General features: G+C 38.5%; 2 protein-coding genes across 2 annotated transcripts in view; both read right to left on the reverse strand.

Moving 5' to 3' along the window:
- Positions 1–2,470: 2,470 nt before the first annotated feature.
- Positions 2,471–3,048, reverse strand: LOC122343240 (perforin-1-like). The gene is made up of 2 exons (XM_043237574.1): positions 2,977–3,048; positions 2,471–2,895 (listed from the first exon to the last, which is right to left on the reverse strand). Exon 2 carries the CDS (start codon positions 2,891–2,893, stop codon positions 2,489–2,491), a length of 405 nt encoding a protein of 134 aa, XP_043093509.1. The 5' UTR covers positions 2,894–2,895; positions 2,977–3,048; the 3' UTR covers positions 2,471–2,488.
- A 2,245-nt stretch (positions 3,049–5,293) lies between these two features.
- The window catches only part of wnk1b (WNK lysine deficient protein kinase 1b), a 67,335-nt gene continuing 58,641 nt past the window's right edge, over positions 5,294–13,987 (reverse strand). Inside the window, 3 exon segments of the mRNA XM_043236381.1 lie at positions 5,294–9,119; positions 9,227–9,432; positions 12,854–12,895. Coding sequence (XP_043092316.1) covers positions 8,775–9,119; positions 9,227–9,432; positions 12,854–12,895 — 593 coding nt within the window. The 3' untranslated portion in view covers positions 5,294–8,774.

A 13,987-nucleotide genomic window follows, 5' to 3' on the forward strand; every position in this document is an offset into this window, starting at 1 on the left:
AGAGAATAAAGACGACCGATTTTTAGATTTTGAGCATTGGCGCACAGGCCGTTTTTTCGTCGTAAAAACAGCAAAAGTAGATTTGGATTGGCATCGCAAACGCTACACGTCGCTGGAATCGTTTTTTCTACTAGTAACTGATTACTTGTTTAGCAAGCTTGCTTTTAATTGCGTGTGTCCATTTATATGTTTGGGTGCATATAAAAATGATAACCATGTTTGTAGTGGTTTGTCCTGCTGGCAGATCTCTGCTTCTACCTAAAGAGAAACTAAAGAGATCTTCATATATCGCAAGATCCTACACACACACACACACATTTGATGTGCACTTCTCTTTCTTTAGCATAAAAACTGGTGCAAAACACTCGTTTACGATAATCTGATGAGAAGAAGCACATACACGAGAACGAGAGCTGTATTGCGAATCCAATATCTCGACTTATTAAGATACGACAGACTGAGTCTGATAACTATTTCCACCATGCGTGCAATGGCACAAAAACATAAAAATTCAGTGTGAATGTCCAATGCATATCGTGGACTTTATTATCAGGCTAGTAAGAGTAGAGGTTTGTCATCACAAAGTGCTGGATTGGAACAGATCTATTGTGACAACTCTTATCTGTAAAACACAGTTCCCTTGCTCAGATTACAAGAAACACTGAAAGACCAATATTGCATCAGTTTGGTACACTTGCCCTGGTTATCATCAAAATTCAGGTGTTTGTCCCACACCTCCAGCTTCAGGGTTTCGTCACATCTACAGTACGGGAAAGTTGAGGGATGACTGGTGTGCTTGCGATATTCTGTCTGCCCCAAAAGCAGAGCCACACCAGACAAAATAATAACACATTACAAGAAGTAGTTGAGGGGTGATTTAGCCTTGAAATGCTCAGCTCGCTTGTATGGATGCCTCTGGATCTTCACCCCTTTTTAAAGCCGGTGCAATCACAAAAATCTGACATAAGGTGATCAGCAGGCGCTAAAATCCCAAGCTTATCTGTATTAAATATGATCATCAAACATGGTGTATTTACACGTGTCAGGTGTGGGTAAAATTGCTCTCTAAGAAGGCATGTAAGCAATGGTTTAAAATTATTTGGCTGCAAAAGCAGAAATATACTGAAATACTGGTACCATTAAAAACGGTTCATATTGGTTTCAGGGTTGTTTTTTTTATTAATTTGAAGTTTATGCCATTTTCAATAAAATGTTTAATATATTTACCCTAAAAAAGTAATCTCAGTAAAAAGAAAGAAAAGACTATGACACCTTGTTAAAAAAATTTAAAAGACGAGTTATTTCACAAGACATTAAGGCAATAATAAGTTTATAAGGCAATAAGCATGTTGGTCGGACATAAAAGCCTTTAATATTTTAAAAGCAGTGAAGTAAAGGTGGAAGTGTGGGACTTTATGTCCATAAAGATCATTTGAATTGAATTGCGTCCACTCAGAAAACCATATATCAGAAGTTTAAATTAATGTGGTTTAAAACGCATTATTTCAACGCGATAAACACAATCTTTTTTTTTAAGCAGGTAGAGTACTAGCTCTATTCTGGAAAGGGGGCGTGTCGCGGAAGCTCATTTGCATTTAAAGAAACAGGCACCACAATCAGAGCGTTTCTGCTTCCTCTCAAATATCCATTTTCAAAATGATATTATAAATGATCCTTAGGGTATTTTGTGCTAAACCTTCAAAGACACATTCTGGGAACTCCAGAGACTTGCATTAGACTTGACAAACCTTCGGTTATAATGATTTAACACTATTGAAATGAGTCAACATATATTCGAACACAAGGCATTTACTGTGTGGCAAGGTTTCTGATCCTTAAACCCTTTGCATGCAGTATCTACAGATTGTGATACAACTTGCATTATATAACCAACTGCCAAGCGTGTAAAGAAAAGTACGATTCAGTGCCCTGGAGCCAACTACAAAATCAAACGTTTTTCAGTTTTGTTTTTCTTCCTCCAGTTCAATGCTCTCTGCATCTAAAGAAGAACTTACTGCTTGGCCCGGGTCTGGATAAATACCGTTTTGATTGAGAGATGCCAAAGATACATTCCAAGGCATTATTCAAGATTTAAGAAAAATATATAATTTATGACATATTGTCTGATACAAGGAGGCTATTATTTATTTATTGTATGTATTTGTATACCTGTGTATGGGTATTTGTGTGTAGATTTGTTTTTCTTTTGCATGGTGATTGCCATGACGTGAATGTATATAAGCATTTCTGCTAGAAGTGTCGCAATAACTACTTCTTTTTGTTATAAAAGCAATAAAGATGGGTGTGGATGTTGAAGTGATGAAAATGATTGTTTGGAAATATTGAAAATAGACAGTTAAAATAAAAAGTCAGCAGTGGTTAGACTCTAATAAACACACGTCAGTGCAAAACATAGCGTTCTACTTTATTACTAACGAACCTCTTGCAAAGAAGCTTGTCTCAAAGCAAGTCCGTGTTTGGAGCAGATTTATTTCACATCGTAGCTTAAATACATAGTGCCTTGTCCAACAGAAAAAGAAATGTGATTGTTGTTTCCGATTCCCACCGGTCCACTGTACCAGCCCAAGTGATCGTCGTACGTCGTGTCTTTGTCCCACACCTCCATCTTCAGTTTGTCGCCGGAATCACAGCTTGAGAAGGTGAAGCTCTCTGTCCACTGAGGATTAGAATTATCTTTGATGTAATTTGTATCCTCGAAAGAGCCACCACACCAGATCTTGAGGTACGGATCGGGTTTGTTTCCAGCAGCATCACCGGACAGGTTGTTGGCGTGCAAGTCATACACGAGCACGGCGGCGCTGGAAAAGTCCAGCTGAGACGCCAGCATCAACACGACCAGAGACGCCAACCCGAGATGACCGGACACCGCCATGACTGTCAGGAAACACAAACCATCAGTTATAATGAAGACTTGTTACGCATAAACTGAAATGCAACGAACGTAGAAACGTTTACCGCACTGTAGTATTAGAGTCTGTATAAATAATTCCTGATCCTCTGCCCCTTTATAAAGCCAGTGCTATCAGAAAAGTCTTCAATCAACAGATGTTTAAATCCCATGCTTATCTGCGTTAAATATTATTATAAAACACGGTGGCCTACTTACAGTCATTGGGAAAACCGTTGGTCAAGGCTGTGAAAATAAACCCATTGCACGAATCTGTTCTTTCATTTCTTCAACTGTTCTTCAGTTCCTCCATGGCGTGGGCACAACTCCATCTTAAAGGGAATGGGAGATGATACCCCGGTTGGTTTATTGCACGTTACGCCCAAAAAACACATTTTACTTCTTAAGAGAATAAAGACGACCGATTTTTAGATTTTGAGCATTGGCGCACAGGCGCTTTTTTTCGTCGTAAAACAGCAAAAGTAGATTTGGATTGGCATCGCAAACGCTACACGTCGCTGGAATCGTTTTTTCTACTAGTAACTGATTACTTGTTTAGCAAGCTTGCTTTTAATTGCGTGTGTCCATTTATATGTTTGGGTGCATATAAAAATGATAACCATGTTTGTAGTGGTTTGTCCTGCTGGCAGATCTCTGCTTCTACCTAAAGAGAAACTAAAGAGATCTTCATATATCGCAAGATCCTACACACACACACACATTTGATGTGCACTTCTCTTTCTTTAGCATAAAAACTGGTGCAAAACACTCGTTTACGATAATCTGATGAGAAGAAGCACATACACGAGAACGAGAGCTGTATTGCGAATCCAATATCTCGACTTATTAAGATACGACAGACTGAGTCTGATAACTATTTCCACCATGCGTGCAATGGCACAAAAACATAAAAATTCAGTGTGAATGTCCAATGCATATCGTGGACTTTATTATCAGGCTAGTAAGAGTAGAGGTTTGTCATCACAAAGTGCTGGATTGGAACAGATCTATTGTGACAACTCTTATCTGTAAAACACAGTTCCCTTGCTCAGATTACAAGAAACACTGAAAGACCAATATTGCATCAGTTTGGTACACTTGCCCTGGTTATCATCAAAATTCAGGTGTTTGTCCCACACCTCCAGCTTCAGGGTTTCGTCACATCTACAGTACGGGAAGTTGAGGGATGACTGGTGTGCTTGCGATATTCTGTCTGCCCCCCAAAAGCAGAGCCACACCAGACAAAATAATAACACATTACAAGAAGTAGTTGAGGGGTGATTTAGCCTTGAAATGCTCAGCTCGCTTGTATGGATGCCTCTGGATCTTCACCCCTTTTTAAAGCCGGTGCAATCACAAAAATCTGACATAAGGTGATCAGCAGGCGCTAAAATCCCAAGCTTATCTGTATTAAATATGATCATCAAACATGGTGTATTTACACGTGTCAGGTGTGGGTAAAATTGCTCTCTAAGAAGGCATGTAAGCAATGGATTAAAATTATTTGAGCAATTCCCCATTGGCCGCAAAAGCAGAAATATACTGAAATACTGGTACCATTAAAAACTAAAAACCATTTTTATTTATTTGAAGTTTATGCCATTTTCAATAAAATGTTTAATATATTTACCCTAAAAAAGTAATCTCAGTAAAAAGAAAGAAAAGACTATGACACCTTGTTAAAAAAAGTATAAAAGACGAGTTATTTCACAAGACAATAAGGCAATAATAAGTTTATAAGGCAATAAACATGTTGGTCGGACCGCAAAAGCCTTTAATATTTTAAAAGCAGTGAAGTACTTAAATAGTAAAATAGTAAAGATTCGCAACACGGGTCAAAAGGGAATGCAATGGGGACGGCCCAACATCTAAGGTGCTCGTGTAAACATTAGTGCATGTGCAGAGTGTGTCATTTACCTCAGGGCCAGAAGATTTAGTACCCCCATTACCCAAGAAATTCATCTCCAACAATTCCCACCATACTTTTAACCAAAAAACACAATTCTCTTTTAACACCACATACACAAGCAGGTATTGGACATACACCCCATGCATAATTATTAGGCATATTCCGATATTTTTTCCCCTAAGCACATTTTACCGATTCCAAACTGTACCAATCTTAACAGCTACTTTGTTTTTGATCATTTATAAGTGATGCATGATTGTAATATAAAAAGTGGATGTGGTTCTGGTCCTTCGAGAGTCACTTACAACATATCTGTCCGTTAAGCCTATATAAATGTCTTCGCACGGTTATTCTAAGAGTAGTAGCAAACAGAAAGTACATGATATTCAACACATTTTTATTTCATCAGCTTTAAGGCTCTGAACCGAATGTTAACTATTCCAGCACTTATTGTGAAATGAGAAGCAGAGGCAAGCTTGATTTACTTAAATGACTTTTATTAAGTTTACAAATAGGGTAACAAATGCTGTTTTATTGGAGCGCAAAGCGCAGTTTTATATGAAGCTTGAACATCCTATACTTAGTGCAAAACATACAGTTAAACATTGCCGATGATTCCCTACATGTTTTTGTTTGGTTTTCATTTTAAGTAACTCTTTTAACATTTTGTACAATGTTAAATATCATACGGAGAAAAACAAAAACAAACACTGAATGAAAGTCACCAGAGGAAATCTAGAGACTCAAAAGACAGCAAAACAAGCGGATCAGATAGTAGTACAAAACAAAATAACTTAATGACGGGTCAGTAGCATTAAGTAAACATTGTTCTGTTGTATTTCTTTCCACAGGAGAGCGACTAGTAAGGAGGATTCATTCAATAAGATAGTTTAGAGTGAGTTTGTGTGCATTTTTTTTTTCCTGTGTAACTAAAGTCTCATGCAAAAAGAAAGGAAAAATACATTGTATTGTTTTTTTTCATCATAAACTGAATGTCTAGCGACGCTGAACGGCTCGTTCGTACATCAGCACGCTGCAAACATTTTTTTTTTTCAAAGCAAAGAAAAGTTTTTTTTTTTTTTGTTTATATTTTCCAAGGTGCTGTATCATTTCCATCAGAGGTCAGAGGCGAATCTCGTTTAACTTTGTACGTCCTGCACTGCAGTTACATTAGCGCCCTCTACAGTCAAACAGGGGGACCTGTTTCTTACAGCGAGAGCAAATTAACACTTGCGTCATATCTGAGACAGGGACATGGCACTCAGAAGGTAGTATTTCATTAGTCTGAACACTGAGCAGGTTGGACCTCTTTGTTAAAGACCTTTTGATGTGTTCACAGTTTGAATGAACCGAGCGACGTAAAGTGGGAAACAAACGAGCTGTCTACAGGTAAAGCGTTGTGTACAAAGCAAGAGATAAAGGTGAAACGATCAGATTTTGAATATAGAGAGCCAGTTGAGAATCTAAACTGTACAGTTGACCTAAAGTGAAGCTCCTGTACCAGACCTTTCACGCAGACGGCACACTAAGCGGTATGTAACGAGTTGAAATCTAAGTCCTTTCAGTAGTTAAGGTGATGAGAGCATCTCCACTACGTTATTGTACCCCAAATAAAATGCTCTAAGGATCTGTACATTTGTTTCTGGTGGACCAGGACTGTTCTCTATTCGTCTGCACAGTCGAATGTGCTAAACCAAAGCATTTACAAGAGTGATCCGACTGACTGCTACACAAAGGTTTTCCAAAAAGAAGCTACTGATCTGCCGCAAAAACCGAAGGCCGTTGTCAGTACGGTGATGTGAGAACTTACATGGGCAGTGAGAGTTAAGAAGAAGCGGATTGAAGAGAAACCAGCCAGAAATAGTCTTCAAAGTGCTGTTTTGGCAGAGAGTGGCGTTCTTGTGTCGGTGAGGGCCGCTAACAGTCTTCCTCCCACCTTTCTGGTCCTTTTCTCGACTTGCTGTCACATCTGTTGCTAAATGAGTCAAACGTGTCTCCCTATGCACACCAGAGAGGATTCGACGCTGGATGGCGTCAAAACCGATTGAGCAGTGCTGGAAAAACATCTAAGCTATTGGTGGTTTTGAGATACTTACAACATACTGTCCCATACGTACTAACTTTCCTCGTCCCGCGTTTCTATCTGAGCCGAACCCTCACCTTCACAAGAAGCGTTCGCACGGTTTAAGAATCCATCTGGAAAACAAAGACACCGCGGTTGTCGGAAAAAGAAGTTCAAATGACTCATCTATGTGCTGATGATAGGCACACTTCCACTTGCATACTAAGGTAGATTGATCAAAGTATCTAAAACTCAACCCTTAAACACTTTGACAGCCTTTGAATGTGATATAACGGCTGGATCGTGTGTTTGCGCACCTTATACACGAAGCTTTTGGCGACTAGGACTGTGCCATCAAATGGATTCAGTCGTAGCCAATTCAAAACGGCATCCAAAACAACACCTCGTTCCTGCAATATATTAATAATCACCTTCTGTGAAGTCCAGCACTCCAACCAGAGACTCTCCGCTGCCGTTTATATTAAACCCCAAAGCAAAAACTAGTAACACAAAAATAAAGCAAGGCACTAGAATCTTCAGAAAGCTCACCGGGTTTAGGGAAAGATTCGTTTCTTCAAGTACGTTAATTGAATCCATTTACATTCACATTTATCTAATAATATAAAGAAAGTACAAAGGGGAAAAAAGGATTAAAGTGTCTCCAATAAGATGTGAATAATGAAATAGCTAGCCTTACATCTCATGAACGCTAATATCCAAAACCCTCCAAAATTTCATGTTTTTTTTTTTTGTCTACTTTCTTTTTATCGAATGTTGTCCAACAACATTTATAATAATCACAGTGTTTCAACATCAAAAACTGATGAGTAAATACAGGTCCATACAGAACACGACTTCTTATTTGAATGTCTCGATCAAACCATCTGTAAGAGGCCCCTAATGCTGCCATGATTTGAAAAGGCTGATAATTAGCCATAGATTTAAAGCTTCACGGGCTTCCAAGGCGACCGATCCCGTATCTAAACCCCAAACCAACTGATTTTATCCACCATTTCAAGTCACCTTGTGATGTGGCCCGATGAAAAAACTAGAAGAGGACGGTCAGAGTGTGAATGTGCATGCTGGGATGCATGTAGGAGCTTTGCAGTACAAATCTCAGGGGGCAGCTGAAAGGCCTCTGAACATGTGACAAAAAAAAAAAAAAAAAAAGTACTGTCCCTAACATTCTGCTACACAAGGCCGGCTTGAAGGGCATAGGGAAGAAAAACCAACCAACCAATCAAATGAATGAAATCAAACCCTTATAACCCAATTTAAAAACAAAGGAGATCTGTACATGGATTTTCTCATTTTATCTAATGAAGGCCACTTCCTGTGTTTTAAAATGGGCTTTTTTCTACCATTGTAATTATTGCATTATTCCATGGCATTGCAGCAGAGGGTTTAGGGCAAGAGGGGAACTGAGTTCTAGTCTCTTCGCTGCTCACCGTCACCCACCCGACCTCCGTTTTTGTTGACATGCTTGATGTATGAATATATCAGGAGGATATACAGATGGATGCCGGTGGCGTTTGTTCCATTTTCGGTCAGCAAATCTCTAATCGAACCCCTTGACAAATGTTTGGGGCTGGGTGGTGAAGGATGCCATCACTACACACCTTAACAATAAAAATGGTCACACCTTCTTTGGCCACGTAACATTGCACACAATTGTCCGCCGTTTTATTTTCATTCTCTCTAATCCCTTGCGTCGTTGTGCGTCATCCCCGTGGCATTATCTGTGAGCATGCATGCAGATTCTGGCATCTTCTTTCTTAAGCATCCACTCACGTGACAGAATCTCTGCAATGCACTCAAACGCTTGCCCAATCCACCCCCTTCCTTCCCCCAACTCAAAAGTTATTTATTTAGGCCTGGAGCGGCTAGGCCCTGCCCTACGTGGTCTTCAGGTTGGGTCCACCCGGGTGGCTCACTGACTTTTGCAAAGTGCTGATGTGGAAGGTCTGTAAAGGGGTGGGAACCTGGGGATACTGTCCCAGGGGTTGCGAGGTGGCCAGCAAACCGGCCTGGGTGTGTGCGACTGAACCAGCCCACTGGGCGCTGTAAGGTGCAGAGGGGTAGCCATACTGCGGTGTGGGACACAAGGAGCCTTTCCGGGCCCCCAGAGAGGTAGCGGGAGTGTTGGGAATGGGCGGGTGGCCACTCAGAGTTGAAGCGATGCTTGGGCACAGCTGGCCAGGAGCCGAGTACTTACGGCCCATATTGGTAGGAGGAACCATCTAAGAGAAGGAGAAAGGAAAAACGATCAACTCTGACCCTAAAGCTAAACTAGAAAAGAGGACCTTGAAGGCCTAAAAGTTGGAAACTGCGCAGGACAAAATCTTACTTCGTAGCTGTGGCCCTGGGGAACCACTTGTTGTTGGTGCTTGGAGCTTCTCTTGCCCTGCGACAGGTTCATAGCATCCCTGGCCCAGTTGTCCACCAATTTGTGCAGCTCGTCTGTGAACATGCCCTTGCAGCTCTGGGACTGAGAGACGGGCGGCTGGTTTTGATTCTGTACGGTTCCCGCCACCGTGTTGGTGCTGCTCGTCCCTGAGTGGAGAAACAGACAGGAAGAGAGAAAATGATCGTAAAAAGGAAGTCAGTACAACATGCATTACACTGAAACAGCTGATACAATCTGAAGCCCCACAGACTATATTAATATGTGTATATTTTTATATACAGTTTCTTGCATTAGATTACATACGCCTTATATAATTAGCAAAATGTTTGATTTAAAGATTTTTAATTTATTGTATATATATTTTATTTAGTCCTGTCCGGGTTTGACCTGATTCAGATTTTTAGACATAACAGATTTGACAATCAAACATATTCAAAATGCTACATTCAAAATTGCTTTTTAACCAGGAAATAAATCTTTAGTTAAACTAATAAAAGCTTGATTAAAATAAATAAACAGTGCTACTTTCAGTAAAAGCTTAACATTTAAAATAAAGAACTAAAAGGCTGGAAAGCACTAAAAATTATACAATTTAAGCTGATGATTTTGTTTTAAGACTTATCTGTTATGCAGGTCCTTCAGGGCAACTCTAAATAAAAATTCAATCTCTAGTAATTTAAAAAAACGACAAAACATATTGCAGATTATATAAAGGGTATGTAAACTTACGAGTACAACTGTATAATGTAAATGTCATGTGTATACAAAAAAGTCATGGCAGTGAGGCCCTATCGAGCACCTGGGCATCCGCTCTGAGGCTAAAGTGACACTTTTATCAGTTTGAGTCCAGCCTGCAAAACAGGTCACGAAGACAGTATTAAAACACCATCTCTGGCTTTCCATCGGTGCATAAACCTAGTGCTCAGCATCTGCCTGGGCTTCATTATCATGCTCGCCATGATTGTTTTCATTGCAACACAAGAGGGAGCAAAAGGGGTGGTGAAATGGAAATGGATTCACCATGTGCTCCAGTATTACAATAAACCGAACTGCAATGTCTCAAAATTCATGGAGGCCAACAATATAAAACTTTCAATACTCACTATATAGAAGCTTGATAAGACTTGATTAGTACCATTAGCTAAACTAGGACATATAACGTTCTTATTTTTGTTAGCACATTAATATTATCAGGAAGTAAATAAGCCTCTTTATGAAACACAAAGCATTGCAGTGATTTTTATATTTTTTTTACAAAAAAGCTTTGCTTACAGAGCAGTTAATGTGAAGCAAGATGAGTGGAAATGCCTCAGCTCCTTCGTAAGACTCATCACTGTCATGACTACAAGAAGTAACGGCCCTTAAACATGCACAGGTATAAGCTGATTGGTCCATTTATCTACACATCTGTCGAGGAACAAAGAGCTGATGCATTTGAAAAATAAGTCAAAAATAAAGCTGATGGGGAAAAAAAAAAAAATCTTGCACAGTTGAATACAAACAGCACAAATATCTTGCCAGTTATGCAGACAGCCACCAGGCGACCCAGATAAGACCGGTTAGGATGGCAAACACAGCCCCTCCAGAATGCAGCAACAAAAAGACGAAACACTGCGCCAAGACTGAAGCACCAAAAGGATTCTGGGCAATGTAGTCCAGAGCAAGCCATGCTTTGAAATATAGTTACTCCTTTTCCACCATGCTGGTGCTGGTGCCAAAGCCGGTACCCAATTTCATACATTTTCACGGATAAAAAAGTGGTTTGTACTGGCCCTTAAAACTGAATAATAATAAAAAAATAAAAATAAAATAAAAATGCATAGTCTGTGTTCACTACAGTTTGAATTTATAATTTTTATTGCATGTCTATTTTACATATTTATATATACACATTTAAATGTAATACATTTCATGAATTAGAACATTAAAACATTAATAGATATCTATTTTACACAAATACAATTTTGATTAAATATTACAATTATTATTATTATTATTATGTTATTACTATTTCAATTACAATTTTAATTACTGTAATGCAATGTGTAAAAAAAGTATTTTGAATTATATTAATTCATAATGTATTAATTTAAATTGTGAAGAATTTATGCAGTTTATGCATTGAATTCAAGTAAAATTGTATTCATTACGTTTACACATTTAGCACACGCTTTGATCTAAATGACTAACAAAATGAGGAAGCAATCAAAATCAACAAAAGAGGAGTAAGCAAGTGCTATAACAAGTCTCAGTTAGCTTAACGTGGTAGATGTAAAATTACATAAAAAAGTCCAAGATAGAAAAAGAATACATCAAGCTTTACATTAACTATATAAAAATGGAATAGAATAGAATAGTTAGAATAGAATTCATTATTAACCATATATTTACATTTAATTAGAAACCAAAAAAATGACTGCCCAGAAAGGAGTATTTACATTTAATACAGAAATGAATTCTTCTATTTGGCACATCATTTTATAATGTTACAAAACATTTCTACAGTATTTCAAGTAAATTACATTATTTTCGTCAAATAATCCTGAAACGAATATCAGGGGTTGCACAAAAATACTGAAAAGCACAACTGTTTTCAATATTGATAAGAATAATGGTCATGTGACATTATACTCCAAGAGTGGCGTAATGATGCTGAAAATTCAGCTCTGATCATAGAAATAAATGATATTTCATAATATACTAAATTAGGTTATTAAGAAATCTAATATTTCACAATAATACTGTATTACCGATTTCAAACACACGCATCCACATAAAATATTGTGGATGTTACTTCATTCATAAAACTTTGGCCATAAGAAAATTAACAAATAAAAAAAAGTTACTAGCCAAGCACCAGCACCACCTGGTGGAAAAGGGGCAAGGGAGAGGTGCAGGCTCCACACACAGCTAGACTTCAGCATTTACTGGATGACTTCCATTCATTTTGTTCATTAATAGAGGACCCCAGAATCCTCTTTGTGAAAACCTACCTTTCTGTGTGCAAAATGTGAGTTGTATTCCCTCACTACGGCGGCTTGTGCACTGGATAGTGATTAAGCCTTGTGCACAGCGAGGGGGAAATCAGCCAGGCCTCATTAGGCCCTTGTAATGGGTGAGAAACGCCATCCAAACAGGATGAGGTTGATGTGCAGTGAGCGGGATGAGTCTTAAGGGGATAAAGGAAAAGTGCAGAAGGGAGTCTGGGGCTTCAAATTGGCTTGCGCGTAATGGGATGAGTGCTTAGACGGGTCCATTTAGAGTGCATTAGTCAGTCTGCTGCTGAGTGTGGCGTCGCCGCGTGGCTAGGCGTTTATCGAGAACGATTTCCAGTTCGCTTTCAAATTTAGCGCAGTGCGAGTTTAATTTGAGAGTGAAAACACATGTGGCATGCCACACTTATAAACACATGAATGGGTCATCACAGGAAAGAAATGCTCAAGTCAGCCTGAGAGCTTAGCGGGAAGATCAGCTTCAACAGGCCACAGGACATGAAGCGAGAGGTGACGACAGGAAAGAGAGGGAAGGAGGAGTGGGAGGATGTAAAAAAAAAAAAGAGATAATTACTACAGAGTTGGTTGCAGGGGCACACTTTTTTCACCATCTTCCCTGAAGCATGGAGAGAACGGTGGGATTGGAGAGAATCAACGTTACAGTAACTCCATGTCCAACACAGTGCATTATGGGAGTTTATCAGAACATGCTAGTCTAAAACCTGAAATCAAGCCCTGATGGCTGTTACGTTCATGCTCAGTGAAGGTGGGGTGAGCGAAGGAAGGTTGTGACTATCGGCTCAGGTGATCGGGTGTATTAACATTGTGAGGCCAGCTAAAAAACAAAGATTGCAAAAGAAGACTGCGCTGATGTGAGAGGATGTGTGAAAATACCTGCTTGCTACGAACGACTTCAAATCCCTCTTTTAACATGTATGTATATAGTAGGGGTGTAACGAGTCACATACCATGTATAACGTACAATTCACGGTCATTTTCCAAACCCTATTCCCTTGTTAGTGGAGACTTGAGTGAGCACAGCCCATACGTGTCATTATTTAGTCGTTTGGGAGCGATGTCATCCCAGCTGAAGATGAGGAAATGACATGTCTCCACTAACAAAGGGATAGGGATGATCACTTTGGTGATTTGGAAAATGACCATGAACCGCACACTATATGCTACGTGAATCGTTACACTCCCAATATATATATATATATATATATATATATATATATATATATATATATATATACATATATATATACATATATATATATATATATATATATATATATATATATATATATATATATATATATATATATATATATATATATATATATATATATATATATATATATATATATATATATATATATATATATATATATATATAAAAATTACAAATTCTGAGGAACATTCATCATATTATAAGACAAATGCAGTGACTTGCTGAGTCTGGAGAAATAGTAGTCACTGTGTCAGCTGTTTTCAGTTCACTTTCAAAAGACTGAATTATTATGTGAATAATATGAGGAAATGAGAATAGTATGTTGCAGGATCACACTGCACGTGTCATAAAAGAAACAGCCAACCAATACAGCAAAAACATGAGCCATACAGTAACATGTTAAAGGATGATAATATAAGGCTAACAAATTACAATAACGTACTCATTAGTATTTAACAATTTAACCTTATTTTT

Source organism: Puntigrus tetrazona, chromosome 4 (genome assembly GCF_018831695.1).
Source record: "Puntigrus tetrazona isolate hp1 chromosome 4, ASM1883169v1, whole genome shotgun sequence".
Taxonomy (NCBI): Eukaryota; Metazoa; Chordata; class Actinopteri; order Cypriniformes; family Cyprinidae; genus Puntigrus; species Puntigrus tetrazona.